At 42.9% G+C, this 26,244-nt stretch overlaps 1 protein-coding gene across 4 annotated transcripts; it reads right to left on the bottom strand.

The window, feature by feature from the left end:
• Positions 1-106: 106 nt before the first annotated feature.
• brd4 (bromodomain containing 4) lies at positions 107-25,809 on the bottom strand. 4 transcript variants are annotated; one of them, XM_078083648.1, is made up of 19 exons: positions 25,681-25,809; positions 12,112-12,505; positions 11,647-11,784; positions 11,403-11,538; positions 10,945-11,285; positions 10,425-10,808; positions 10,193-10,321; positions 9,538-9,768; positions 9,215-9,444; positions 8,450-8,781; positions 8,247-8,342; positions 7,770-8,159; positions 6,288-7,130; positions 6,062-6,168; positions 4,821-4,968; positions 4,577-4,707; positions 4,250-4,455; positions 2,980-3,355; positions 107-2,685 (listed from the first exon to the last, which is right to left on the bottom strand). In XM_078083648.1, the coding sequence occupies exons 2-19, from the start codon at positions 12,352-12,354 to the stop codon at positions 2,617-2,619; spliced, it is 4,530 nt and encodes a 1,509-aa protein (XP_077939774.1). In that variant the 5' UTR covers positions 12,355-12,505; positions 25,681-25,809; the 3' UTR covers positions 107-2,616. The 4 variants fall into 4 exon arrangements, with proteins under 4 accessions (XP_077939774.1, XP_077939775.1, XP_077939773.1 ...); XM_078083649.1 differs by having other exon boundaries at positions 4,583-4,707; XM_078083647.1 differs by lacking the exon at positions 25,681-25,809 and adding an exon at positions 20,316-21,049.
• Between the last annotated feature and the right edge of the window lie 435 nt (positions 25,810-26,244).

Below are 26,244 nucleotides of genomic sequence, written 5' to 3'. Positions count from 1 at the left end.
AAACAATGACTATAAAACTGTCTTGAGAATGCTCCTAAATGAGAATGGATGAATAATAAATCAGTAAAGGGGGGTTTCACAAAAGAAACCGGCAAAAAACTCCAGATTTTAGTATATTTTTTTATTTTCTATAAAAGAGATGAGTTTATTCAATGATCATAACAGACTGAATCAGAGACCTCGATAGATCACTCACATACCAAACAATAAATCGAGGAAAATGTATGAACAAAACCCCCAAAACAGAACAAAATGTAACACAAAATAAAATACCTGAATAAAGCAAACTCTGGGCTGAGCTGCAGGTCAGCACATTCTCTGTAGAACTCATGGCACATTAACAGTTTTTGTGAAAAAGAAAAAAAAGGCTAAAAAGGAATGAAGTTATTTTTTTACCCTTTCAAAACCAGTCTAACAATAAAAATGCTATATTTCATATATGGTGGAATTCATTGAAATGAAAAAGGTGACTTAAGCACTGAAACAAGTTCTCCTGAAGTACGGTTAATCTGTTTATTCTCATCCATAGAATGCTTATCTGCATCGGAGAAAATGTCTCCCGCACCACACTTTAACAAAAAGAAAAGAAAAAGAAAGAAAAGAGAACAATAACAAAACACATACAGTCACACAGCCGTCCAAATTTACAGTCACACTCACAGGCCAGAGTCCAACGCTAGTGTGGCAACGCTGAAACATAACTACCTAAAATCTGCTGATTGAACAAAATGACAAAAGTAGTTTTTCAGATGTGTACACTCAGAAGTCCAGCTAAAACTAAATTTAAAACCCAAATATTGACAAGGGGTAAAATATAAAACGTTGTATTTTCCTTCTTTTTTCCTTTCTTTTTTTGTATTTTTTTTTGTATTTTTTTTGTATTTTTTTTTTTTTACACAAACTCTTTCAAAAATCTCCCTCCCCGTTCAAATATTACACCACCCAATCCTGACCGGACCCCTTTGTAAACCCCCTCGAAGTGTAATATATGCCAACGAGAATTGCAATACAATACAGGCACTGGAAAAAAAATACCATAACAGAGACAAGTAAAGAGGACGAGACGCATTCAGATTCAACCCGTCCCCGGTCCAAACTTTGTCTCCAAGAACAGAAACTCACATCAACTATTATCCAACAAGAACAAAGTGAAATCAAAACTGTTATTTCAGAGATTTTCGTTTCTAAACTGTTTGTTTCTGTTTTCTTTATTTTGTGTTGTTGACGGTGTGTCCTCGCTGGATTTAAAGACAAGTCGGACGCTCTTTCCCTTCCGCCGTTTCATTTTGTTTTGCCAAACCCGATTGAGGGGACAACAGTGGAAAGTGTTGGTCTCGTTCCACTAATCGTTCCCTTCCTGCCTCGAGCACTCCGGCTGTGGACGTCGGATCAAGCATTTTCGGAGCGGAGCGCAGGAGGTCCTCTTCTATGCGTTTCTTAACTGAACCTGCAGAGCCACTGCTGCCGACGCGCCGACGACATCAACACTCCCAGCGTCGTGTCTCAAAGTGTAACACAAAGCGCGGCGCGGCGCGACGCGTGTAGTGAAATCATATTCCAAGTAAAGCTGAGAAACGGCTGGACCTTCCCTCTCTGCGAACAAGCTCGTGTTGTAGTTGTAAAAGAGAAATACAAGGCAGGAAGAAAACGTTAACTTATTCTGTGTTTGATAAATACTTGCTGGAAATATGATAATGCATATATTCAGGTTATTTTTTTTGTTACTAGCTACCCACCATGATTTAGGACATGTTATTTAGCATAAAATATAGTGACTTGTTTGGCATAGACAGAGGTGGCGGACTGTGATCTATGGAGATTTAAAAGACCAAAAGAGGAAAAAAAGAAAGACGCAAAATGAAGTTATTGTAGTATAAGAAAATACTTCTTTACAGTAGATACTAGATGATGGGGGGGGAAAAAAGGTCTGCAGTGCTCCTACTCCTGTCTGTAAATGTATGCAGGCCACAGAACACAATCGCCTGTTTAGGAAAGAAGTGTAAGGCAAACTGTACCTTCTCTGCTGAGAAATATACATGATTTACAGTATGGAAGTTGCCGCCGCCGCCGCCCTCCCCTTCTCTCCTCCTCCCTTCCCAACCTTTACTTACAACAATCGAAACAAAACAAAAGGGAACATAAAAAGCCGGTCGTCTTCACCACCTCACATATCTGGCAGTTGCAAAACAACTCTGCACAGTCTGTCAGTACATTATCAGAGCATTTCATAGTTATTGGGACGTCCTTCCTCCTGCATTTCATTGTTGTGGCCACACGCGCCGAAAGAAGCAAGTGACAAAGGCCACTCTGCCAACTGGGGGTCCTCTTTCCCCTGCGAGATACCGCGCCGTGCTCCCAGGATATGACATCCGAAACGGGGGGAGAGACCATCCCCGCGTGCTGTGTGTGTGTGTGTGTGTCTCTCTCGAGTCCACGGACACAAAGCGACCTGCGAGCGCCCGTCCAGCGTTTGTTCTCCGTCCGAGGCGCCGTCACGCGTACGTCCGGTCCGTGTCCCTCTGTGCGTCAAATCTCTCCTCAGAGGAAGTTACGTCTTTTGCTGTTTTTTTTTTTCTCTTTCCTTTTTTTGCAGTTATGTTTCAGTTGCTCCTGTCCTCAAAATAGGTTCTCCTCAAAGATAGCCATTAAGTCACTTTGGAAATTCATGTCAATAGTTGCCGCCATCTGGAGAGAGAAAAGAAAACAAATAAGCGTTTTCATTGCGTTAATTATTTCGGAGCGTTTTTTTTGTGCCTTTTTTTGCTGAATGAGAAAGTTTCTCATATACACAAAGTAAGAAGCGTGGCTTGATGTCAAAATGTTTGGCTACAATGTGGTAACGCTGTGATTTAAAGCCTGTTTCCTCCAAGCGGACTGTATGAAAAGAACCAGTGGCATCGGTGTTGTCCGCGGCAGCCTGTGTACGGACAGCACAGAGAATAGCCAAGGCTTAAAGAGCTTCAAGGAGAACCAACTCACCGCTTCTCGCCTCCTCCTTTCCTGCTCCCGGCGGCGTGCTAGCTCCCTCTGTTGGTCAAGTGGGTTCTGTGCGGCAGGCTGAGGCGGCGTTGGGGGTTGAGGAGGCTGCTGAACGGCAGCTGGCTGCGGCTCCTGCTGCTGCTGCTGTAGTAATTGTTGTTGTTGTTGTTGCTGCTGCTGCTGCTGCTGTTGTTGTTGTTGTTGTTGCTGTTGTTGCTGCTGTTGTTGTTGTTGCTGCTGCTGCTGTTGTTGTTGTTGCTGCTGCTGCTGCTGTTGCTGCTGCGAAGGAGCTTGAATGTGTTGCTGCTCCAGACGTCTGCGCGGCTCCTCGTTCACCCTCCTGCTCGGCTCCATGATGTCCTCCTCGTCTCGACCTCTGCAAGAATTCAGGCCAGTAGTTTGCATCAGGTGGAACTAAATACATGTCACATTGCTAAAGAGGGCCACATTTGGTTTCATCCTGGACGTGTCACAGGCACAGTGGCTGGTTTCTCTCTCTAATTAGTTTTGCGTCAGCCAGCCAAAGTAAAAGTCTACTGTGTGTCAATGCAAAGCAGCCCAGCTTTAAATGACCTTGCCCACAGCAGCATAAAACGTCAGGTGGCCAATTACACTCTTCCAAACTTTTTTTAAATAAAGGGTCAGCCTCAGCTTTTTGACCATGTTGTGTACGCACTGAGGGGTTTAATAATCACGGTATATTTGAGGATCAGTGTCCTATTAAAGAGCATTACTCTGACAGGTTCAGATGAAGCGGGTATTACATGCATGAGTAAAACGGAGTGGCCAGAAGTCGTCTTTCGTGCCTGCAGTAGGTTGTGGTGGTCCTACAATTTTGCCAGTAGAGGGCATAATACATCACCTCACAGTGTTTTCGCTGGTATCTCTATCACAAGGCAGCTGATCAAAATACATTCACAGCCTGGATCTCAAGTTTACAACTGCGGCTGTGTGTTTAATGTTTGAATCAGCGTTAAAATATTTGACTTCTTGAAGCAGTTGAGGTCTGTTGAAGCATTAACCACATGAGCCCAGCATTGACAAAATTAAGCCCTTTCTGCCGAGTGCTTTCACATGTTCAAACACAAAAATGTTGTCAAGCCGTTCTTGTCCTAAAATAGTTTTTCTTATCATTTGGATTGCTGTAAACCTACAGACACATATTATCACATAAGTCAACGTGATTTAACAATCCCCCTCTATTTAAATTCCTTGAGTAAATAAACAAAAAGACAACTCCTCAAAACAAATTATTGTTGGATAAGCTTACCGTAGTTTGTCCTGCTCTCTGCGTTGTCGGTCTTTTTCTGCCTGCTCCGCTTGGGCCTTCAGAGCTTTCTCCCTCTCCTCTTTCTCCCGGGCAGCGCGACGGAACTGCTCGAAACTGTCACTGGATGACTTCACTGCAGATAAGGGTGTGGATGTGGACTTTTGTGCCAGGCTTGCCCATGAGCCCATATTCTTCAGTTTCACATCCTGAGAATAAAAACAAGCAATCACGATCAAACATCTTAGAGATCTAATGCTCTAAAGTTTAAATGTCACGAACGGAAAGAGGTGTATGTCTTTTTCTTCTCTACGTGAATATTTCACCCACCTGTACCTTTTTGGGGGCGATGGGCACCTTGGACTCCTGCTTGAACTTTTCCTTTTCCTGCAGAGACGAGGACAGTCCACTGGATTCGGAGGAGCGGATGACGGGTCGCAAGCTTTCCATGGACTTCACATCTGCTCAACACAACGACACACACACAGTCTCAAAATCGTGTGCAGCCTCTTCTTCTCGGGCATTTTAAGTGCAGAAAGCTGGAGAAAAAAAAACAAGAGGTCTCTGGACTCACTCTTTTGGCCATGGCCTGCTTGAGAAGGCTTGTTGTCGGCATGTTTATGATGGTCCGGTCTCATGGCAGTGGTAAATGGCTCTCCTCTCACCACGGGTGATGGAGGAAGCTGCTCCTCCTTTATTACAACATGGCCCCCAGAGGCCCTCTGTTGCAGGACACGCACATGACGTCAAAGTCAGATACACGCATGTGGAGCAGTGTTAATTTTGGCAGCTACTTTTGATTTAGTCTTAGTCTTTAGATTAAAAATGCAAATTAGTTTTAGTCACATTTAGTCATTTTAATCCTTCTTAGTTTTAGTCTAGTTTTCGTCGACGAAAACTAGACTAAAATGTAATTAGTTTTAGTCACATTTAATCTACAACTTGTCTAAAACTGCATAATAGTCTAGCTTGCAGTACTTGGTTGTCCATTAGGTGTCCGTCCTAGGACAGGTCTATAGCAGCGGTCGGCAAATATTCTGACTCGCGGGCCACAATGGGTTGTAAAATGTGACGGAGGAGCCGGGCCAAGAACAAATGGTTGAAGTGTTTGTGTGAGCTGATATAAATGACATGAAAAAATCATTACATGAAAGGATTTGGATTTTAATAAATAGCAAAGCATTTATTTGCAAGGCAATTTAACAAATTGTCAAAGGTGTAGCAACTTCACGAGGACCAGGGATCTAAACGCAACACTTTGTTGTCTTTGTCTGTTTACTTGCAATGCTTTTGACATGGACACCGGAAACTTCATGCTCCTTTATTGTTTCCACTGTCCCAACGAAAGAGACCGTAACGTCCTACAATCGGTGCAATACATTATTTTCTTGGCTTCAGAACCTACAACGAGTTTATTATGTTAGCCGTGTTAACAGCCATGAGCTGTTAAACGGGTCTTCATGTTTCTGTGAAGCACTGCGGCTTCAGCCTGCTAACAGTCAGCTAAATCAATCAATCAATCAATCAGTTAATATCCGCCGTACTTTGCCTGTCTGTTGTCTGTCAGCTGCGGGCAAATTTAGGGGGAAAGTATCGCGACTTCGTCAACCACCAACATGTTCGTCTCGTTAACGAAAGTTAGAATAGATTTAGTCAGAGTTTTTATTTTTTAAGATCGTTTTCGTCACGTCTTAGTCATGGAAAAAAGGTTCGTTAACGAAAGTTTTTTGTCATAGTTTTCGTTTGACGAAATTAACACTGATGTGGAGACATAATATTACCTCTGCAATTTTTAGTTTCTGAATGTTTTCTCACCTTTTTGGGCTGCATGATGTGAGGTGGGGACTGGTGAGAGACAGGTGGATACTGGGGAAGTTGTGGGGAATGCATCATGAGAGGAGATGGGTTGTCCCTCATGTGACCTGTCAAACAGACAATAGTGGCATACTATTTCACCCAAAACTATGTATTTGCATTCCAACAATCTTTTCCTAAACAATCAGGAACACGGTTAGTTTGTTTTCCCTCAGCTTAAACTAACCTGCGTTGTAGGGTTCAGCCTTGATTGGGCGAGGGGAGATCTGCTGCTGCTGCTGCTGCTGCTGCTGGAGGATCTGCTGTGCTTTGTTGGTGGGCATGGATATCTTGTGTTGTTGTTGTGATCCTTGGGACTGACCAGCCAGTCCTGGACCATGCTGGTAGTTAAGTTGTTGCTGCTGGGGCTGAGGATGCTGCATGTGGCGGGCCTGGTGAAGAGGCATCTGTTGGGCCGGGGCCTGATGCGGTGGGGCCGCGTGAGTGATCTGCAAAGGGATCTGGGGAGGGGGCAGTGTGGTCTGAGGGGACAGTAGAGATTGGCCCTGGACAGACTGCAGGAGAGAGAGCGGTCCTGGTTGTTGTTGTTGTTGTTGTTGTTGCTGTTGCTGCTGCTGCTGACGAACCTGCGCCTGGAGCGACTGCATAGATTGCTGGGGCTGACGGGTTTGCTGGAACTGCTGCAGGTATAATTGTACTTGGTTCAGAGGCGTGGTAGACCCTGGCTCTTCATCATCCTCCAGCAGCATCTGGGGAGGCTGGGAGGACAGCAAGCCCTGGGGTGTGAGAGTTGGAGGGGACAAGGGCCGCTGGTGCAGGGGCTGAGGAGGGTGGAGGATCTGAGAGGGAAGCTGGTGCTGTGGTGGTGGTGGAGGAGGAGGTGCTGCTGCTGCTGCTGACTGGGGCTGCGGCTGAAGCTGCGGCTGCTGCAGCGCTGGCTGCTGCAGGGTTGGCTGCTGCTGCTGCTGCAGCAGAGGGGGTGCTGGCTGTTGCTGAGGGGGTTTGGGATGAAGAGGCGCTGCTTTGTGACTGGGTCGAGAAGGCTGCTGCGGCATGGAAATGTGCAAAGCTACGGTTGCACAGTTCCAGGAAAGGGGGCAGAGACATAAGACATAATGAATACCATATTTGTTGTGCTTGTAACTCTTGAAATGTTCACTCAAAAAAGGAAAAGAGCAGTTACATTTTGAAAATGTGTATTTTCACAGATATTTTTGGGGATCTGCAAATGCCAGTGTTCCTGTAATCAATCTGACTATAAGTATAAGCCAATTGTATATCACAGATACTAAGTGTACTAATTAGTGCTTATTTACATATATTTCTGAACAGCAAAAAATGTGTGTAAAAAGAAAGTAAAAGGAATTTCCCGTAAAGCAGCCCCATTAAAAAAAGGAATATTCCAACAAGTAGACAGGATTTGTGTTCTTCGGAGAGCCAAGCATGAGGTCAGATCAATAGAATACTCTATTACTACCCGCTCACCTAGGATCAAAAGCTGGTTGTCGCAAGAGCAAGGAGTCTTAAATGATTATGCGTTCCATTTATTGTTATTTTCACTATGTCGGTACATACGCAAGGTGTGCACCAATTTTGTGAACTAAAAGGGGATTGGTCGACTTTAAACAGCCTTCTTCTTGGGAGGGAAGCAGTTACACCCAAATAGTGACTAGTGTCGGACCTTTCAAAAGTCTGAATTCAACATTACCTGGAGACGTGAGGACCGGATGTTGGTTGAGGAAGGGGTGAGTCTCAGGTGACACTGGCCCAGCAGAATGAGCGTTGAGGTGTGGAGGTGCGGGCGAGGAGTTGCCTGCCTGATGGGATAGATGCATTAGGGGCTGGCCGAACGGCGGTAGGGAGTCGAAGCTGGTCTCCAGTATCTGGGAAGACTCGAGAGCAGCTACGGGGGGATTAATAAAGCCGGGGGTCCCAGGGGGCGGCTGAGGCTGCTGCTTCATCTGAATGCTGGACTGAAGACCTGCAATTTGGGAATGTATCCCAAGATGAGCTGGGCCACTCTGAATGTGTAAATGAGGATGGGTCTTTTTCCCCTCCTTGACAGACTGGCCCTTCTTCTTTTGATGCTTTATTATTCCTGAAAAAACAAGAAGGGACGTTAAGACCAAGCGCTTCACTTTTAAGTGTGGGCATGTTAATACATGCCATATTTGCAGTAAGTCACCTGTCCCCTCAGCTTCGCTGTCTGTGCTGGAAGCGCTGCTCTCTGAAGACGATCCAGTCTTTTTGGAGGTAGCCATCGACTCGACAGGCTTCTCAACTGCAAACCAACAACCGTGTGTTTTTGACTGGAAAACTCTGCATTCCCATATTTCTAAATAAACTAAAAATCACGGACGCATGTGAATAACTCCTAATGTTACCTACCTTGAACCTTTTTCTTTTTGCGGAGGCAGGACGACACGTATCTCTCCAGCTCGCGCAGAGTGGAGGGCTTTAGCGTCTCAAAGTCAATCTCAATCTCATCTGGGTTTGAGTTTTTGAGTGAGGGCTCTCTGGACTGGATGATATGCACTACACGCCCGAGCTTGTCCCCAGGAAGTTTGTTGATGTCCAGGCTGAGCTGCCTCTTCTCCTCGTACGTCATAGGTTTGCATTTTTCCCCCGTTGCCGATGACCCAGCTGTCCCCAGATCATCTTCCAGGCCGGGTACAGGCAGCAGGCTGGAGGGGTGATTGCTTTTCATCACTTCCTTTTTACTGAAGACAACAAAAAAAGTGTAATTTGTTAATAGGCAACACTGACAAGCCTTTAACAATACAGCAACTCTTTGGAAATACAGCTCAAAGACTTTACATCCCAAAACACACACATCTTAACAACTAGAGGTAAAGCATAAATACGCCAGACAACCATCTCTAAACATAAACATATTATAATACCACAATTAACAGGACAAGCACATCTTGTGTCCTCAGATGACATAATTATTAACTATATATTTAGCCTCAACCATGCCTGCAATACACAGTGAAATCATGAACTAATAAAGAAGGTAGATACAAAATTGAGAATAGGTAAATTTGAACTGTGTGATGCTACGCTAATGGTAAAATAAATATATAATATCAAGGATGTGTTCTAACTAACCTCCTAACAGGAGTCCAAAGTTTACACACGTTTAATACCCACCTAAGTTTCTTCTTGGGTACAACCTCTTTGTTGTTGTTGTTACTAGTCTTTGTCTTCTTCGAGAGCTGCGGAACAGGTGTAGCATCCTGGATCTCGTCTAGGAGGCCAGATATGCCTCCTTTCTTCTTATGCTTTTCTTTTTTCTTCTCTTTCTTCTCCTTCTCCTTTCTCTTTGGTTTGCTGGCTTGTGGTTGGGACAAGGCAGCCAGCTGCTCGTGGACAGCCTTCAACTGTATCAAGAAAAAAGACCAGTTCTCAACTAAATTGTAACAAGAATTGGACAATAAATACTCTTGCGTCTTGCATCTACTATAGACACGGACCTGATCCTGGAGCTCCGCCAACCTCTGGGCTCTTTCCTCTTCAGAGTCGTCTGTTGAAGACTCAGACTCCGAGGAGGAATCACTGGAGCTGTCTGTTGATGAGGCTATGTGGGCCAAAGGAGGCTGGGGCTTAACAGGGGCCGGATGGTGAAGTGTAGGAGCTGGGACAGAAACTATTGGCTTGCTCTCAGGTTCATCTGGCATCTTGGCAAATCGCATCTCGAAGACGTCCTATAACATTAAAAGAGGACAAAGAAGCTAAGCAAAACGTGTGTGTCTGATAGTAGGAAGAGAGTCAAAACACCACAAACACTAACATTAACGTTATTACTAAACAACTGAGAGATGATGGACGGATATGCATATGAAAACATGGCCAAACATAACTACAACAAGGGTAGTTTTAAATCACTCATGTATTACATATATAGTTAAAAACATATTCACCTTTCTTTATTTTGAAAGTACATTGACAGCACGTTAACTAGAATCCAAGCAATACTATTTGTGATCTTCTGTGGACTGAATTTAAATTCCTTTCTTTTCTCAATTTTAACCAACTGAATACAATCAAAAATGGTTTCTTGCAAATGTAAAAAAGAGGGACATTATTTAGTTCATACACACACACACCTGTATGTTAGCCTATATTTACCTGTAGCTTGCGAGCCATACCGACCACCTCGTGGTCCGGTGGATTATATTTGTAGCAGTTGGAAAACATTAATCGTACGTCAGCAGCAAACTCCTGGGGTTCCCGGTATTGCATGTTCTCCAGCTTCACCTATTAAATACCACAAGGATATATATGTATTACCTGCCAAGCCACAAAGCCTCTATAAAAAACCTTGTGATATCGCTGAAAATACACGACATCTTCAACACACCTTGATGGTGCTGAGGTCCATGGGATATTTGATGATATCGTGATAATCGTGTAGTCCCAGTGCATCCACATCAACAGGTTTGTAAAACGGCCAGGCATAAGCAGCATGCTTCTTGGACAACATGTCCCTAACCAGACTAGCACAGTAACCCAGCTGATCCTGTGGTTTTGGGCTGAGACCGCCACTGGGTCCACCGAGTCCCATCACCATTCCTATGTGATGCTGGGAGTCCGGCACATCCTTCTTTATCAGCTTTGTAGGCCGGTTAGTCTCTCGCCTTGGTAGTGTCTTCCCAGATTTGGACTCTGCTGGTGAGGACTCACTAAGTTGGTCATTTGCTGTGGGTGTAGTAGTGTCTGCTTTCCTTTTCTGGCTCTTTCTTTGCTGGATAGAGGTGAATACAAAGAAAGCATAGAAATGGTGCAAGAGAGCAAAAAAAAAGTGGTTAGGAAGAATGGTCACAACTAATGCTCCGGAGCATTGTCATGAATGAATATTTCCCCGTGTCATTCAAACTCACTTTAGTCATCGTTATAGGGTTCTGCAGCATGGGCACAGTGCTCTGGATGGATGCTGGGGGAAGGGAGGTTTGAGCAGGGGGCGGCACAGAAGTCATGATGGGACCTTGAGGAGCGCAGTCCAATTGGCTCAGGGAGTAGGGGAGTCCAAGCTGTGGCGCGTGGCTGGGTAACATTGGGGGCACGTGGGACGGCAGGATCTGCATCAAGGGCTGGGGAGGTAGTGAAGGCGGGCCCGGCACTGGTCCTCTGGTCAGCGGCGCTGCTGGGAGATTTGACAGACCACGTGTTTGAGGAGTCGTAGGCAATGAATCGATGATGGCCCCTGGTTTCAAGTTGAGACCTAGAGGACAGAAAAAGACACGTGGATAAATATCATGTCTCACATACGTCAAATACGTCATTTTGCTCAAAAACAAAATGTGTTGATCGCAAACCATAGTGGAAAGAAATGACACACCTGCTTCTCTTCGGCCACGGCCACGGCCTTTTCCCATCATGACAACAATCTCAGTTTCTTCCAGAGGCATCTCTTGGATCCTTTGCAGGAAAACCTTCTCTAGAGCCTCAGCCATTAAGACTATGTCATCGCCAGGCTGCAGAAGGATACAAATAAGTAGAGACGTATGAAGCAAATGAGTAGACATACATCCAAATATTTACCACTTAATGTTACAAATGGCTCCGGCCGTCAACTAAGTTACCTTGTTGTATATGTAGCAGTTGGTAAACATCGTATTGAAGTCCTGGAGACATTCTTGGGCGTTCCAGTAGTAACTGTTCTCAAGCCTTTTCTTGATTGTTCCCATGTCCATGGGAGTTTTGATTATTGTGTAGTAGTCCTGTAAAAGTTGCACAGAGGTACATTAAAACTGTAATCGAAACACTATGATACATTCTATATAGGCCCAATGTACATCGTTCATCAAGGGGCTCACAAAATATGATCTGGTCCAAAGTATGAAGACATCATAGCAACAGTGAAATGAAAGTCACAGTGCATGTGTAGGAATGTACCATTTAGCTTCTTCCAAAATGAGGAAAATTAGCCTTAATATCTTAAACAAACCACAAATCCTCGCAGTTCAACCTGAGTGAGGTGTATTGATGTGCAGCCGAATGTGTTAGGGTTTGAGGCATCATACAAAACCAAAAGGGAAAAAACTCACAGGCAGGTTAAGTTTGATCGCGTCAACTGGTATGTGAAAGGGCCAGGCAAACTGGTGCTTCCACAGGGCCTTCAACACCACCTTGAGCAGGTACTGCAGCTGATTGGTCTGGCGCTTTGGCCTGGTGGGATTGATGTACTCTGGGGGCGGGGGATTGCCCATTTGCTGGGCCTGCCCCTGGCTGCTGCCGCTGCCGCTGCTGCCACCGCCCGACATCTGCGCTGCATCCAGACCGTCCCCCATTCTAAAAGGGTTGGGCTCCGGCCCCAGAGCTGGAGCTTGAGCTGCAGGGGCAGGGGTAGGGATGTTGGTAGGACACCAGTTCAGTCTTGGCCCCGGCACAGACTCCACTGACAGAGCACCACTGATCCCATTGCACTCCTCGCTGGACTCTCTGCAAAAGAAAAAAAAAAAAGCATAGAGTTGTTAGCATCTTTTTGAACAGCTTTAAATAAAATGTACCTTTATTTAGTTGGTAACACAGTATTTAACACAGTATTTGAATCATTTATGAGTTATTAGTCAGTGGAACTGGTATCTATCTTGTTGTAATTGCAAAAGACAGTGGCATACCACCTATTTACAACTATTTTAGTATTTAATGGAATATTTTGTCTTTCCTTTCACAGGGGCAGCAGCTGTGTTTGGTAGCATGAATGGAGTGTTGAAGGTGTTCCCCCATTCATTACAATAAATGACTTCCAAGTATAAAATTACTAGTAATCTTCTGCATTTTACTGCTTGCAGGACCCGCGTGATTTTAAGTGTTCATATTCAGAAATTAATTTACCAAAATATTGATATATTTACAGAAATTTCTGTCCCAATGTAATGACAGCTTGATTCTCATACATTACAGGTACATCAATTTTCACAACAATAATAACTTGATTTTAACAAACTGACAATCCAAACTAAGATGTTATAAAATAATCTCTACACTCTGTGCTCTACAGCGCATTTAGAGACGCTTCTGGTGAAGGAGCACGTCCACCGTTACTCAGTACAAATATATTTTTAACTCTTAACTAGTTTGCCGTCGCTCTTCCGTGGATTGTTTGTTTGCGGTGTGCCTGCTAACTTTTGTATTTGTTATACTTATGCTTGGCACTGTGGCGCGCACCCCTCCCAACTCTAGGAAGCTACAAAGCTACCTGGTTCAGTGTTTTCCGAAACACCAGAGGGCAAAAGAACAAAATGTACTCTGATGAAGGAAGGAGAGAACAAGTGCTGCCGGCAAAACACCACAAACCAACCAACACATTGCCGAGGAGGGATGGTAACCAACGGTAACTCTATCCAACATATTCATAGGATAATGTATGACCTGTATACAAGACCTGTAAACAAAGAGGTTCATAGTAAATGTATTAAGCAAATCAAACTCAAATCTACATTTTGAAGATCTCGTGTTTCTAAACCATTCGAAAATGAATTGTCCATCTTTGATGATTTTTTGTGCAAAACATGCTTGGCTTGATAACATTTTCTGGCGTGTAAAAATGGCAAATGCCAGACTGCGGCGAATATAAAAACATCTTGTAAATATATATTATATCTTTGCAATAAATCATAATTCTGGACTGAGGACATTAAACATGGAATGGGGTGGCATGAAGAAAGAGAAGGTGGAATATTGCAAGCCGCCGTAAATATTTTTTATTTTAATATTGAAATGTCAATGTTTTGAAAAATGCTTTAGACTATTCAGTGTAGCTCTAGTCATGGATATGATCTGGATTTTGACATTAAAGATGAAACTGGTGCATAAATAGGAGCTTTCAATGAGGAAAAAACTAATTCATTGGCTCTGTGCATATTAAAATAAGGAGTGACTTACAGAATAGTTTCTCTGTCTATATTTTCTCTCGAATTATAAATCGACAAGCTCAATCAAAATTAAAAATGAGTTGCAACCATACCTCATGACAGAACGCTTTGATTGCGTTCAAACAAATACATTAAGTATCCAAAGACAATCTGACTTAACCCCAAAGTGTGAAAGCAGAGCTGACTAACTAAATATAGTTAGCCAGCCATTATCACGTCTTTGTGATGGTAAAAATCCTCATCACCATTTCATTTCTACAGCATAATATTCAATACCAGCGCTGAACCCACACAGAGGGTTTCAACCACCAGCCTTCAACTATGACTTAAGATATACAAGTTGATATGCTTCTACTCAATTTAATTAATTTACGTTCATTAAATTCACTGTATTCACAAAAGCTTAGAGACCTGACACGTGTTTTCAGTAGATCCTTTTCTTTCTACGGTGTAAGGACCTGGGAGTGTTTAGGGATGTGGGTGGACGTGGGGGGAGGGGGAGTTAGCGTCATCTGGCAGCTGGGGGACTGTGTGTTCCGATACACAACGCTCAGACCAACATAATGTCCTCTCCAAGGTGGTCAGGACATCTCATTCAAGACACACTGTTAAGACTTCAAAGCCAAAAAATAATTGAGAAAACGTGACTAAAAATAGGCAGAGGAACACGTTGTGGGACAAAGCACTGATCGAGAGGTATTGAAGTCTCCATTAGAAACCTGTCGGTTCCCCAGTCTTGTAGACCAAAAAAAAATCGCCCCCACATCAGGGCCTTAAATGTATAAACACACATCATAGAATAGATCTGTGACTAATCTCGTTCTTGATGAGTCACAAGAGGGAAGTAGTTTTTCCCACCACATGATCACAGCCCGAGGCATTTAAACACAGTGGAGAATCTGAGTAACTGAGCAATATGTTGAATGACAACACATAAAAAAGACCCCCCCCCCAAACACAACATTTTAACACAGATGTGGCTGAAAACAAGTCAAACCCAACAGATAAATAAACACAGAGCGTGCCTAGGTCCAAGGTACAAATGTGCAAAACTGTGAATGGCAATGCTGAAAAAGAAATGCTGAATTGGATTGACAAAGTGTTTAAAAAATATATATATATTTTTAGACTCATTAGCCTCAGTATAAAAACATCATATGCCACCAGCAACGACAGCAATGGCCTAAGCAATCATTTGATTTGGATGGAAAACTCATGCTACAAGGCCAGTATTCCAACCGCATTTAACGTATAATCGTGACAGGCCGTGTCCCAGCACACGCCATACTGCACCACCACAAGGTTGGGATGTGACCATTGGCAGAAAAGGCACAACCGCACAGGCCGCAGAGACCAGTGCAATCCTATTTCAGTGAGATTTTCTCAACCTAGTATTAGTCCACACAAGCTATTAAGTGAAAAGGTCAAGAGAGCACAATCGATACCTCTCTACCATGACGGTGCTATCGCACAGGAGTTTGTGACCTGGTGTCCACCTCAACAGCTTCAGCTACATTCATTTCAGCTGGATATAATTCCACCAGCCATCATTGTCAGATGTACGACAACTGATAACTAGTTGTGAAAAACAGTTACAGCGAAGGCGAGGATTAAAAACATTTTTCTGAAATACAGTATTGGGCTTAAGAAATCCAAATGAGTGATAAAAAAATTGGAAAATCATCTTTGACTTTGTTTTGAATGTGACAAAAGGCCAAACCAACGGTCCTGGGTGAACATTGAGTCAAAGGCACTGAGTGAAACAATGAAATAACTGTTGAACTCAACAAACTAGAAAGACAACATTTAAGCGAGTTAGCCACACTTTTCACTCAACTTTTCAATCCAACTCACGGCATTCAGAACAGACAACAGAGCCGTGTGCAAAAAAAGGCTGGCTAAGGGACGTGAGTGTTGACATAATCTCCTCTGAATGGTGCTGGATGACACACCAAACAGATCCGCGATTTCTCGGGTTGATAGACCGGACAACACAAAGTTAGCCAGCTTGTCGCCAGGAATATCCAGAGACGGGCGTCCAGCACCTGTGCTTGTAGTACCAGCGCTAATGTTGACTTCTTCAACTTGGACCTCTTCCACACGCACGCGGTGCTCAATCAGTCTTAAACAATTTAAAACTTCGTCATCTATGTATACATCTTGAAGAGCACTTATCCACCCTAGTATTTCCAAAAAACCCTCAATATGTGTCAAAATCGTATCTGCAGAAAACCCATGTTGATCGATTTGATCTGCTAATGCTAGCATGCTACCTCGGAGCCCACCGATGTCTTCCATTATGTAAACACTCACGTCCCTTAGCCAGCCTTCTTTTGCACACGGCTCTGTTGTCTGTTCTGAATGTTAGATGTAGCCACGCCCCCTGATTTGCATATAAGAATGTGAAATGTAAAACGGCATTATGAAAGTCTCTGGAAATGAAAAACGGCATTATGAAATAAAAGACTCTGGAAATGAAAAGTGGCATTATGAAATAAAAGTACCATGGAATGAAAAGTGGCATTATGAAATAAAAGTACCATGAAATAATTAAATGTATTTAATATTTATGTATTTATTGCCTCATTTATTTATTTAATGATGCATTTCAAATGCATATTTCATGTATTTATTCATTTATTTAATTTGGACTAAAACGGCATTCCAGAACTATTTACTATGGCGTTAACAGCTTGCGAAATGCCACTATAAGAAGTCCTCCACAGGGGAAAAAGTCAAGAAAGGCAAGCAAAATATCCGACTGACAGACTGGCCTCTGCTGCTGCCTTGAGTGAAGTCTTGCCACACCAATACTCCCAAACGGTCCTTTCCAGCTTATTAACAGGAACGATAAGCACAATTACAGCAATAGACATTACAGCACAGTAACGACAAATGTAAACACCAATCTGGAAACCAAGAGACAGATGCAATAAACGAGGGGCATGAATGACCCGGATGGTTTACGGCATCTTTACGTCAGGAATATGTCTAAAGAGGCTATAATCCTCTAATCTCTTTACATGTTTCATCCATCCATCCTTGTGGCCATTTACTTCTAAATATTCTCTCGGAAGCATTTACCAACACGTGGAAGCTCTGATGCAAATCGTCATCTCACGAAGCTTATGATCTGCATGTTTACGCTGCACAAATGATTTGTTTCACTTTCACACACTAAGTCTATCTGTAAAAGATATTGAGGTATGAGACCGTGGCGGAAATGGAGATGGTTAAACTGATGGCTAAAACCTGTGAATTAATTTGCAGCATGAACTATATTGCGTATCATTATGATGGCTGTGCACTCATGAAGAATTAAGAACAATTTCCATTCATGTTTTCTACAAAGCCATACTGATTATGGCCTCAATCCTAATGAAAACAACCCAGTTGCCTGGTTTGTGATGTGTTGGTGTTTTGCGCCTGACAAGCCAGAAACAACAAACGATAACAGGGGTTGTTGTTCTTTTAATGGATGTTGAAATAATACTGCCGTAGGGAACCTGCTGGGTCTGTTCTGACCCCATTTCCTTAAGTAACCTTAAATAACTTAAAACAAACTTAAGTGAAGTTAAATTTAGTTTTTACTTTCTGACTGTAGTCCATCATTAAAGCATAAATTACTGAAATCATTATAAAATGTGTCGCATTCAAGGTAATTTAACTTTTAACTTTCTGAATGATCTCATATGAAGTTAGATCTTAATTTGCATGAATACACTACTAGCCGCAAAATGTTAAGGTTTGAAACAGATTATTATTTTGAATATTTAACAGAGTAGTAGTTGTCTTCAATGGTGACATAAAATTCGACTAGTCGATATGATACAACGGCGTAAACCCCTCCTATGACCTGTTTTCTTCTTTTAAGGGCAAATTTGGCATGCAAGACGAAATAAGACGACCGAAGCGCCCAACAGGGGTCAATCAAGAGGTCCACTTCCTGTTGCCGCCTGTCCTACATTGCTCTCAGCTCTGGAACACCAATTGACCTTTGAGCTGGACATACATCACTGCAGACGGCTGTGGAATGTCTTCTGGGGAGGAAGTGGCTCTGAATACCGGGGTGGGGGATTCACAGCTCACACCAGGAAACCTGCTCCTTCATATAGCCTCCCAGTGACTGTCGTACTCAGAAAGGGGAGGAAAAACATGACGCCAACATGCCTGCATGAAAGTAAACTATTAATCATTCATGGGGGGGGGGGGGGCGGAGGGGGGTCGTCACAAAGTGACAAAATGAAGGCGGGCTTTTTTCCTGAGAGTAAAAGGACTAAATAATTAATAACCACAGTGACATGGAAGGAGCTGTTCTCCTCATAAAACCTCCTGCAACACTTCGCATCAGGGAGCAGCTCCACTCTTAAGCTCCTCCACCGACCACGACACACCAACTTTGCTCCTATTTACTAGCGTCATTGCACTCACGTCCTATGCGTTTCTATTTCTCCTGTAGATTCCTTGGTGGATGACAAATGTAAGGATTCATGGCTTTATCCGGGTTTTATTCATTGAAGATTTTCAAGAATGGGAATTTGAGGTACACCCACGAGATGAATGGAGGTTATGTTAAATGAAGATGGATTAATCTCCATTAGCAATTTGAGTGATCTAAGGTTTGCGGTGTCAAATTGGTGCCATACTTGTTTAATAACCCTCGGACATTAGTTGCATAAGAGTCTTATGAGGTGTGATGGGAACCTATGTCGAGGGCACGTGGTCTCCATATGACAACAACAAGGGGCAAGGTTGCATTCTGCTCTTCACTGGGTTTGTCAGTCTGTGTTCTTATAACTTGTACTAGAAGAAATAGGTTGAATGTGAGCGATAATAAGAAACTGCACAAGTTACTGAAACCACAACTTGCCAACTGAAGAGGCCACAAAAAAAGGGTCAATGGTCAGCTAAAGACCTTCAACGACAAAGAAATGGCATCTGAAGGGCAACGGGTGTCCCAGTAGGTCAAAGCACGTTAGGTTTGCTAATAAAGCTGGTATGCAGCCAACAATTGTATGTATTTTATCCTTATTTTCCCCCTATGTTTTGTTAATATTCACGGGCAGTCAAGACCACCTATTTTAAATGTGATTATTACCAAACAAAGACAAGCCACATATACATGTTTCATTAAAATATATATTATTGGTGCTACTATATGAAACTGTGTAAAGATTTAATGACGGCAATACTAGAACTTATATTCTGTATATTAGTATTTAGGGTCTTTTAGTCATCATTAATGTGTCTGATGACCCGATTGGAAAAGGTTAAGCTAAAAACTGGCATAAAATATTAAGGATGTCACCGATAAATTTCTTACTTTCTCAATCATACATCCACCGAGTACCAGTTGTATCACAGCTATGTACACCGCAGCACAACGCTCTACACATTGTACAGTGTGCGACTGAGTACTAGCTACGTGCTAAGAATTATACACCAATAATATCCACAGCGAAAAAATATGTAACATAGGTAACTATTGTACATTCATTCACTCTGTATGTGTGCTTTTGGTCTGTTGCTACTTTATGAGTACCTCTGAAACTTGGCTCCAAGAAAAACAAATGTTGCCACAGTTTCTATGGCAACACTCGGCTTCTTGGCGAGTGTATTTTTATTCTCGATGATTCCTAAGCCTACTTTTGGAAGCTTACCAATTCACTAGTAACCACCCATGGCCTGTACGACTTACGTTTGTTTATAGAAAAACAGGAGCTACACACAAAAGAAATGTGGACGGCTATGTTTATAACTTATTTAGTGCCTCATGGGTGTCCATCACAACGTCGCAAATCTCAACACGTTGCTCTATTATCGATTATAACCACTTCCTGAATGAGTCACAACAACTGAGCACAACTGACTCAGACTAACAATGAGTGAGGCAGATCATGAACAGGAAGCGGCCAGACCATGCCGGCTCTTTCAGGTTTAAACTCCAGCTGCTTGGGTAGAGCAAGCTAAACCAAAGCAGGAATCAGGCTTTTTTTTTAAACTGCCCCCCCACGGCCCCCCGTCCCACACACAACCCCCTTCTTCCTCTGAACTAACCCCTACTACACACACCCTCGCTCGCCAGGGGGTAGGTTCACGGCTTCTGGCTGAAATTTGGATAACAATACTATTCTCAACCCAACCAATCTAGACTGGATCGTTGAGTTGAGACGTGTAAAACAAGATAGTAGTCACAAGAGACATTACTCGAGCATGTCTTTGATATAACCTCGTCAGTGTTTAACCATGGATTTCAACTGATGTGTGTATGTTGTAAAACTTAAAATCATTGCGTCGGTTACATGAAACCCTCAGTGATTCTGTTAAATGTCTGAATGCTTTCTAGGAGGATCAACTTCACCAGTTAACATTACCTTTTCACAGAGACTGAGTGTGCAATTTTTTCCAGAAGAGCGTCCAGTTTTTGAAAATCCAACAAATCGTTTGACTTGGCATGCATCTTGTAATCCATGTATGAACTCCACTAAACAGAAACAGAAACCAAAAAAGGGCAAGAGGAATAACACAGAAGTTAGTTTTTTCTTTCCTCTAATCCAAGACCCGGGACGGTTTTAATTTTCAGGCTTCCAGTTTGTATCCTAAAATCCCGACAACACAGTGAGTAATCCTTTGTGTAGTCCAAGCGAAGTTTTAGGATTGCTGTTCCTCAAAAAAAAATGAAGGCCCCGGCCTGGAAACGGTGGGTCCGGGCGGGGAGGAAAGGCTGAGGAAGCCTACAGCCAGCAGGCTGTGTTAGCTGTGTGAACCGGTCCTCTCTCTACCCCATCCCCCTCTCAGCAGTACAACGGCCCAGTTGCCACAGCCTCTTCGCTCCATTGTGTGTCCTCTCCAGGGCTTCCCCAACTTAAATGGACACAAGCTGAAAAGCGAAAAGGGGGAGCGAAGGCGAGAGAGGGCTCCGATAAGATCGGAGAGGAGCACTTTATCCCTCCAGCTTGCGCTCTCACCCGCTCCCTCGCAGCGGCAGACCAGCATGCAGTTACTCAACAGTAAAAATGGCTCTGCTGCTTCCTCATTCAGCAGAGCCTCAGCCCACACACCCCTCCCTCCCTCCCGCCCTCCTACGCGCTTGCTCAATCCACCCCTCCCCGCTTTCCCATCAATAGCTTTAGGTCTTTGCTCTCTCTCTCTCTCTCTCTCTCTTGCTCACACTCTTACACCTTTAACACCCCACCCCCTTCCTGTCTTTTCCATAGTCCATTTCATCATGCCCCACCCCCACTCACTTACCTCCGTTGGAGTGATCCTGTATGCCTCCCCCCACCAATTTAAGGGCCCCCCTTATCTACACTCCATCTTCTCCAGATATAGACCACTGCCATTCATGTTGTGGCTGGACTAGCCCAGTACATACAAACAGTTGAGTTTCATTTTATGGGCAAACTGTTTTAGCAGAAAATATCCAGGCCAAATCTATTGGAACATTTTTGTGTGAAAAGTAAATGCAAAGTAAATGACAAGTTTGTGTGTGTATATATCTTGTGGCCACTTTGACTATAAAGCAAGCACCTATATAATGCACGACCACAACGTTATATATAGTATATTATTTTTAAAACTTAATAAATAAAGAGGATGCGTCTTGTACTGCGTAGGACAGCAGGTTAACTCATGTGAATAATCTGAATCCAGGACATAACGTAGAGCGGCATCGGTAAAACTACTCAGCTGGTATCAGATCAAGGTATCATACACCTTGACTTCTTGAGCCATAGCACCCTCGTATAGCACCCTCTCGTATAGTTCAGGACATCCAGGTGATCACACTGTGAGCCGGGTACAGGATCCCACATTATATATGGCTATATATCTATTAACATTCATAACATCAGAGTCAGATTTAAAGCACCAGAGTAGATGCAACTCAAGTGACCTGTGAGTGCATGGGACAATGCTGGTATTCCCAAAAATAAGTAGCTCATCTGTGCTGCAGCCAGACGCTGACAACGTCCACACAGACCCACTTCTCTGTCCACGTGCCATATGCACCATTCCCAAAGACAATACAGCAGCTGCTACAGCGACAAAGCTCCAACCTACAGCAACTGGGAGGAGACCAAACCGATGGCTCTGTTGGTGGAGGGGGGGGGGGTCGTATTTTAACACAGGGGAGGAGTGAGGGAGGGATGACAACAAGAGTAAGGGTAAAGGTGGGGAACAGGGTAGCATTTTGACTGGGAGTTGTGTTAGATAAAGAGGCAGCAGTGTGCCCGTGGATGAGACGCAAGAAAGTTCGAGACGCTCCCGTTAATCACCAGAGGAGCTGGAAGCTACAGGGACACAGCGTGGAGAAAACAGGGAACAGGCCATTTGCCAACTTCACATGGTGTACCATGCACTTATATATTAAGTTTTGTTAGGGACAAAAACAACAGAGCGGGGACAGGGTTGGAGAAAGAGCTACTTAGCAGTAATAACAAAGGCCTTTTGGTTTGAGAATGAAGGGAATCTAAAATACAAGGTCTGAAGAAAACCTTGAACAATGCTAGAGACTACAAGTCAAGATATCTCTGCATGTATTCTCTTTTACCATTATCTTTTAAACAGTGTTTTGGGTTCGGAGCCCTCTCTTTATGCAATTCTGTAGTAACACACTGGAGTAACCCATGAAACAACATCCCACTTATTAGCACATGCATATTAGAAGTGATTAAAGATAGAAGTCCTAAAGCACATCAGGGGATGACGTTTAAAATGCATGCCACGCTGATTGACTACCCAGCTGCATATCAAATCAAGCGCTGCTAATCCAACTACTAGCCACCCGCTGCTGGTTGAGAGGTTTTGGCTTCACTTTTAGTAGCAAACATATTTTTTCTTTCATTATTAATGTATATTTTTTAAAGTAACTTTTCAATATTGTTCAGCATTAATTTGTTAATTACCAGGAATGAAACACAATAAAGTGAAATCAGTCATCTGTTTATTCCAATGTGAATGTGAAATAAAAATATCAATAGAGATATCAAATCATAATAATGAAATAATAATAAATATGAGCTATACAAAGATCAGAATGAAAATAAAATGAAATAAACAAGAATAATGTAAAACACTCTGCAAAACTGATTATAATCTTTATTTCAAGTGGCTACAATGTGTTTCTCTTCCCAACGCACACAGCACTGCATTACTTTGCATCTGTGTCCGTACGCCGAGATGGTTCTCTAAACTCACTGCGGATAAGCCAATAATACAACCCCACTTCAAAACACGCAAACTGTCCCTTCAAAGTCTGTACAATCATCATAAAATCTTTTAAATTTGCATTTGTTAGGGCCGTTACAAAGGGCAAAAATAAATAGGTTTTAAAATGAAAATATGATAAGGGGTCACTCGTAGTAGTGAACCTACAGGGCATTATCTCCCAAATGTTCCCGTCTGATGGAATGTAGACCTACGAACAACACTTCTGAGGCAAGTTTATAAAGAACGTAGACAACAGTCAGTATCAGTCATTCCCCCTGTCCTCCTGGTTGCTGTGCTTGTGTAAACATCGTGCCTGTGGCTTATTGGATTAAGTTTCACTTTTGTTTAAATGTGCACAGATGTATAAATTATTGGCTTTTTACTCTCTTTTAATGCACATGCAGTAATAAGCGTAGTTGCAGTCCATTGGAGTTTATTTCACTACACCATTGGTTCACTTCACCACAGCTGCCTCTCTGCTCGCGCTTCGATAGTGTTTTTTCAGCGTGTGGTCGAGCCAAAATAAGATGTTTATATTGGATATTGCAATTTTATTAAAAGGTCAATCGACCACTTAAAATGTCATGGGTGACAGATGAGCCAACAACCAGTAATTGTTGTTACAGGGGCTGATTCTAATGTGGATCATCACTATTGGTTTTAAAAATGAAAGATCATCAAAAAAATATAAATTGTGAATTCTGTCTGTTTCTTTATGAACATGCCACAATATACTTTGTTGTCAATGAAAAACTAAACTTGCGTTCTCTACAATATTATTGTTGCAGTAGCTTCATAGCATGGTAGTAGTAAACTTCATGACGCTACTGTCAATGATTCATATAAAGTGTTAAATAAAGCATATACACATGCACAAAAAACAGATTTTGTATGCTCGCTCATTTGTTCCCTGACCACATACTCTGTTTCATTCAGAGGTCGTTCAAAACTAGGGCACGGATGTTGTTATCATGACAACTAAACCAATGACAAGTGAACTAAAAAAGGAATTCAAACAAACAAATAACAGAGGCATATGTTTTAGTGCATGGGATGATGATAGTGTAAATATAAACAGCTAGAAATAACACATCAGCAGCACATCATCCTCGCTGGCAACTTTTAAAAATGCCCTGAAATGTTGTAGGAGGTTTTCATGGTTTCAAATGGAAAACCAACAATTATTACATACAGATTATTAGAGGTATGGCATTATATGCTCAGCACGGGAACCTTCACTAGAATCTACAAGCACTTTTAAGTCTGATAATATTTTTTTTAAATGTAACCACCGGATCTCTCTTTGATTAACTGGATACCTGGTAACTCTTTGCCCTTTAACCCAGTGTGTCGTAGTGTAGACAGTGATAACACTTGTTTTATACCTAATCAGTGACAAGTTGATCACAAAACTGAACCATTGCTTTGACTCAATACCAACTCAGGCCTGCATAACAGAAATGTTGTTTCAAGGAAAATGACAAATAAAATATATACAATAGTCGTAGAGTTACAGATGCACCAGAGTTTTAAATTGCTTTAGCTTTTATGCACGTTCAGGCAAGTAACCCATCTAAACCAGCATGGCCTGCAGGAGGGCTACTGTCTGTCATTAGATAGTTATACTGTCACACATTGGGCTTCCAACTGCTTTGACGAAAGCAAAGCATTCGAAATAATGAGAACAGAAAGAAAACACATTATATACACATAGTGACGGCCCTCTGCACGAGTAATGTTTGAACATACCGGTCGGCTGAGTTCCAGAGACTTATGACTGTTATATTCCCCCATATTAGTCCCACGAACCCTGCGAACTCAAACACGTCAGCCCGGGATGGATACCAGAGCCACATTTGGTGAATACAATGATAAATTGCAAGTAATGCCTGCTGGCTAGCGACCATCACCGCGAAGCCAAGATCCTAACGTTAGGCCACAGGGCATAGATTATTACCCGGGTTTCGTAATGGACGTCAGTGTTGGGAATCGCCGAGGTGAAAGCGTACAAAGATACCCCCATATTGTTTCCCGGCCGTGACAGCGAGCTTAGGAAAATGAACATTAACGTTCTATTGCGTGTTACCTGCTCCATTGGTGGCATTCTCGTCGAACGGCCCCGGTCTAAGTGTGCGCCATCATCACCGTGACGGCGTCACCGTCTCCCACAACACAAGACAGTCGACGAGCAAACTAGCCTTTACACAGCGGCCGTAGCGCCCCTAGTCTGTCCATTTACGGCGGATTTGTGGCCAGCAGTGAGCGAGACAGGCGAGGGGTGTCAGATAGACACACTATTTAGATGCGGTTATTGTGTCTTTTGATAGACAAACTGCCAACTAGCTTTAGCTAGCAAGCTAGTTAGCCGGAACAGGCCGCCGTGCAAGTGAGCGGTCTCAGTGGGCGCCGGGCATCAGCGCTACCTCTCAAACCTCTACACCGCTGGTACCGTGCCTCTTGGCGGCTTACTCGTTCGTCTTACTGCGACAACACGACTGGCAGAATAATGTTTGAAACAACGGTGTTTACCTGGGTTTATCAGGTTGCCAGGGCGCGCGGGATCTTTCTCTCCGAGGATCCTGAACACCTCTCGTTGTCGGTGACGTCACGCGTCGGTCTTTCGTCGAGGACGTAAAGCCTGTGTTACGGTCCTGGCAACTGTGAGAAGAAATATAGCTATACGCAGGATAACCGGCAGCGGACGGGGTAAATTCGACAGCACATATTAGAATTAAGATAAAGAGCTATTAGTGGAATTTAAAATGCAATTCTGTTCTAAAAACTACCCCGTTGTGGGGTATTTTCCTCCCTGTTTCTGGTTAGACTAGATAGGATGTAACTTCTTAGAATATGTGAGTGTGTAGTAAAACAAATACAAACAGATGTTCACAAAAAATGTATTCAAAAGAGTCCATTAGATCCACTGTATTCAATCGTTTTCATTTAATATGATAACAGCGTGGTGACCAGCTTCAAAGTGTTTGATGCTATGTTGCATTAATAGTGACTAGGACGAGATAACATTCACTGTAGTTCTCTTTATAGGGATTTATTGCAAAGTTTATTTTAAAAGAACACTAACAATGGTATTAG

Source organism: Gasterosteus aculeatus, chromosome 11 (assembly GCF_964276395.1).
Source record: "Gasterosteus aculeatus chromosome 11, fGasAcu3.hap1.1, whole genome shotgun sequence".
Classification (NCBI taxonomy): domain Eukaryota; kingdom Metazoa; phylum Chordata; class Actinopteri; order Perciformes; family Gasterosteidae; genus Gasterosteus; species Gasterosteus aculeatus.
The sequence above is the reverse complement of the archived record's forward strand: the minus strand, read 5'-3'. Positions and strand labels throughout refer to the sequence as shown.

Bases quoted from the DNA above. Each gene is read 5' to 3' on its own strand.
- brd4 (XM_078083647.1), bottom strand. From the start codon at position 20,413: ATGGATTACAAGATGCATGCCAAGTCAAACGATTTGTTGGATTTTCAA. The intron at 11,785-12,111 runs GTGAGTTTTTTC...CAACTTTTACAG, and splicing joins CGATCAAACTTAACCTGCCT to GACTACTACACAATAATCAA. The intron at 2,686-2,979 runs GTGAGTTGGTTC...TTCTCTCTCCAG, and splicing joins AAAGGAGGAGGCGAGAAGCG to ATGGCGGCAACTATTGACAT.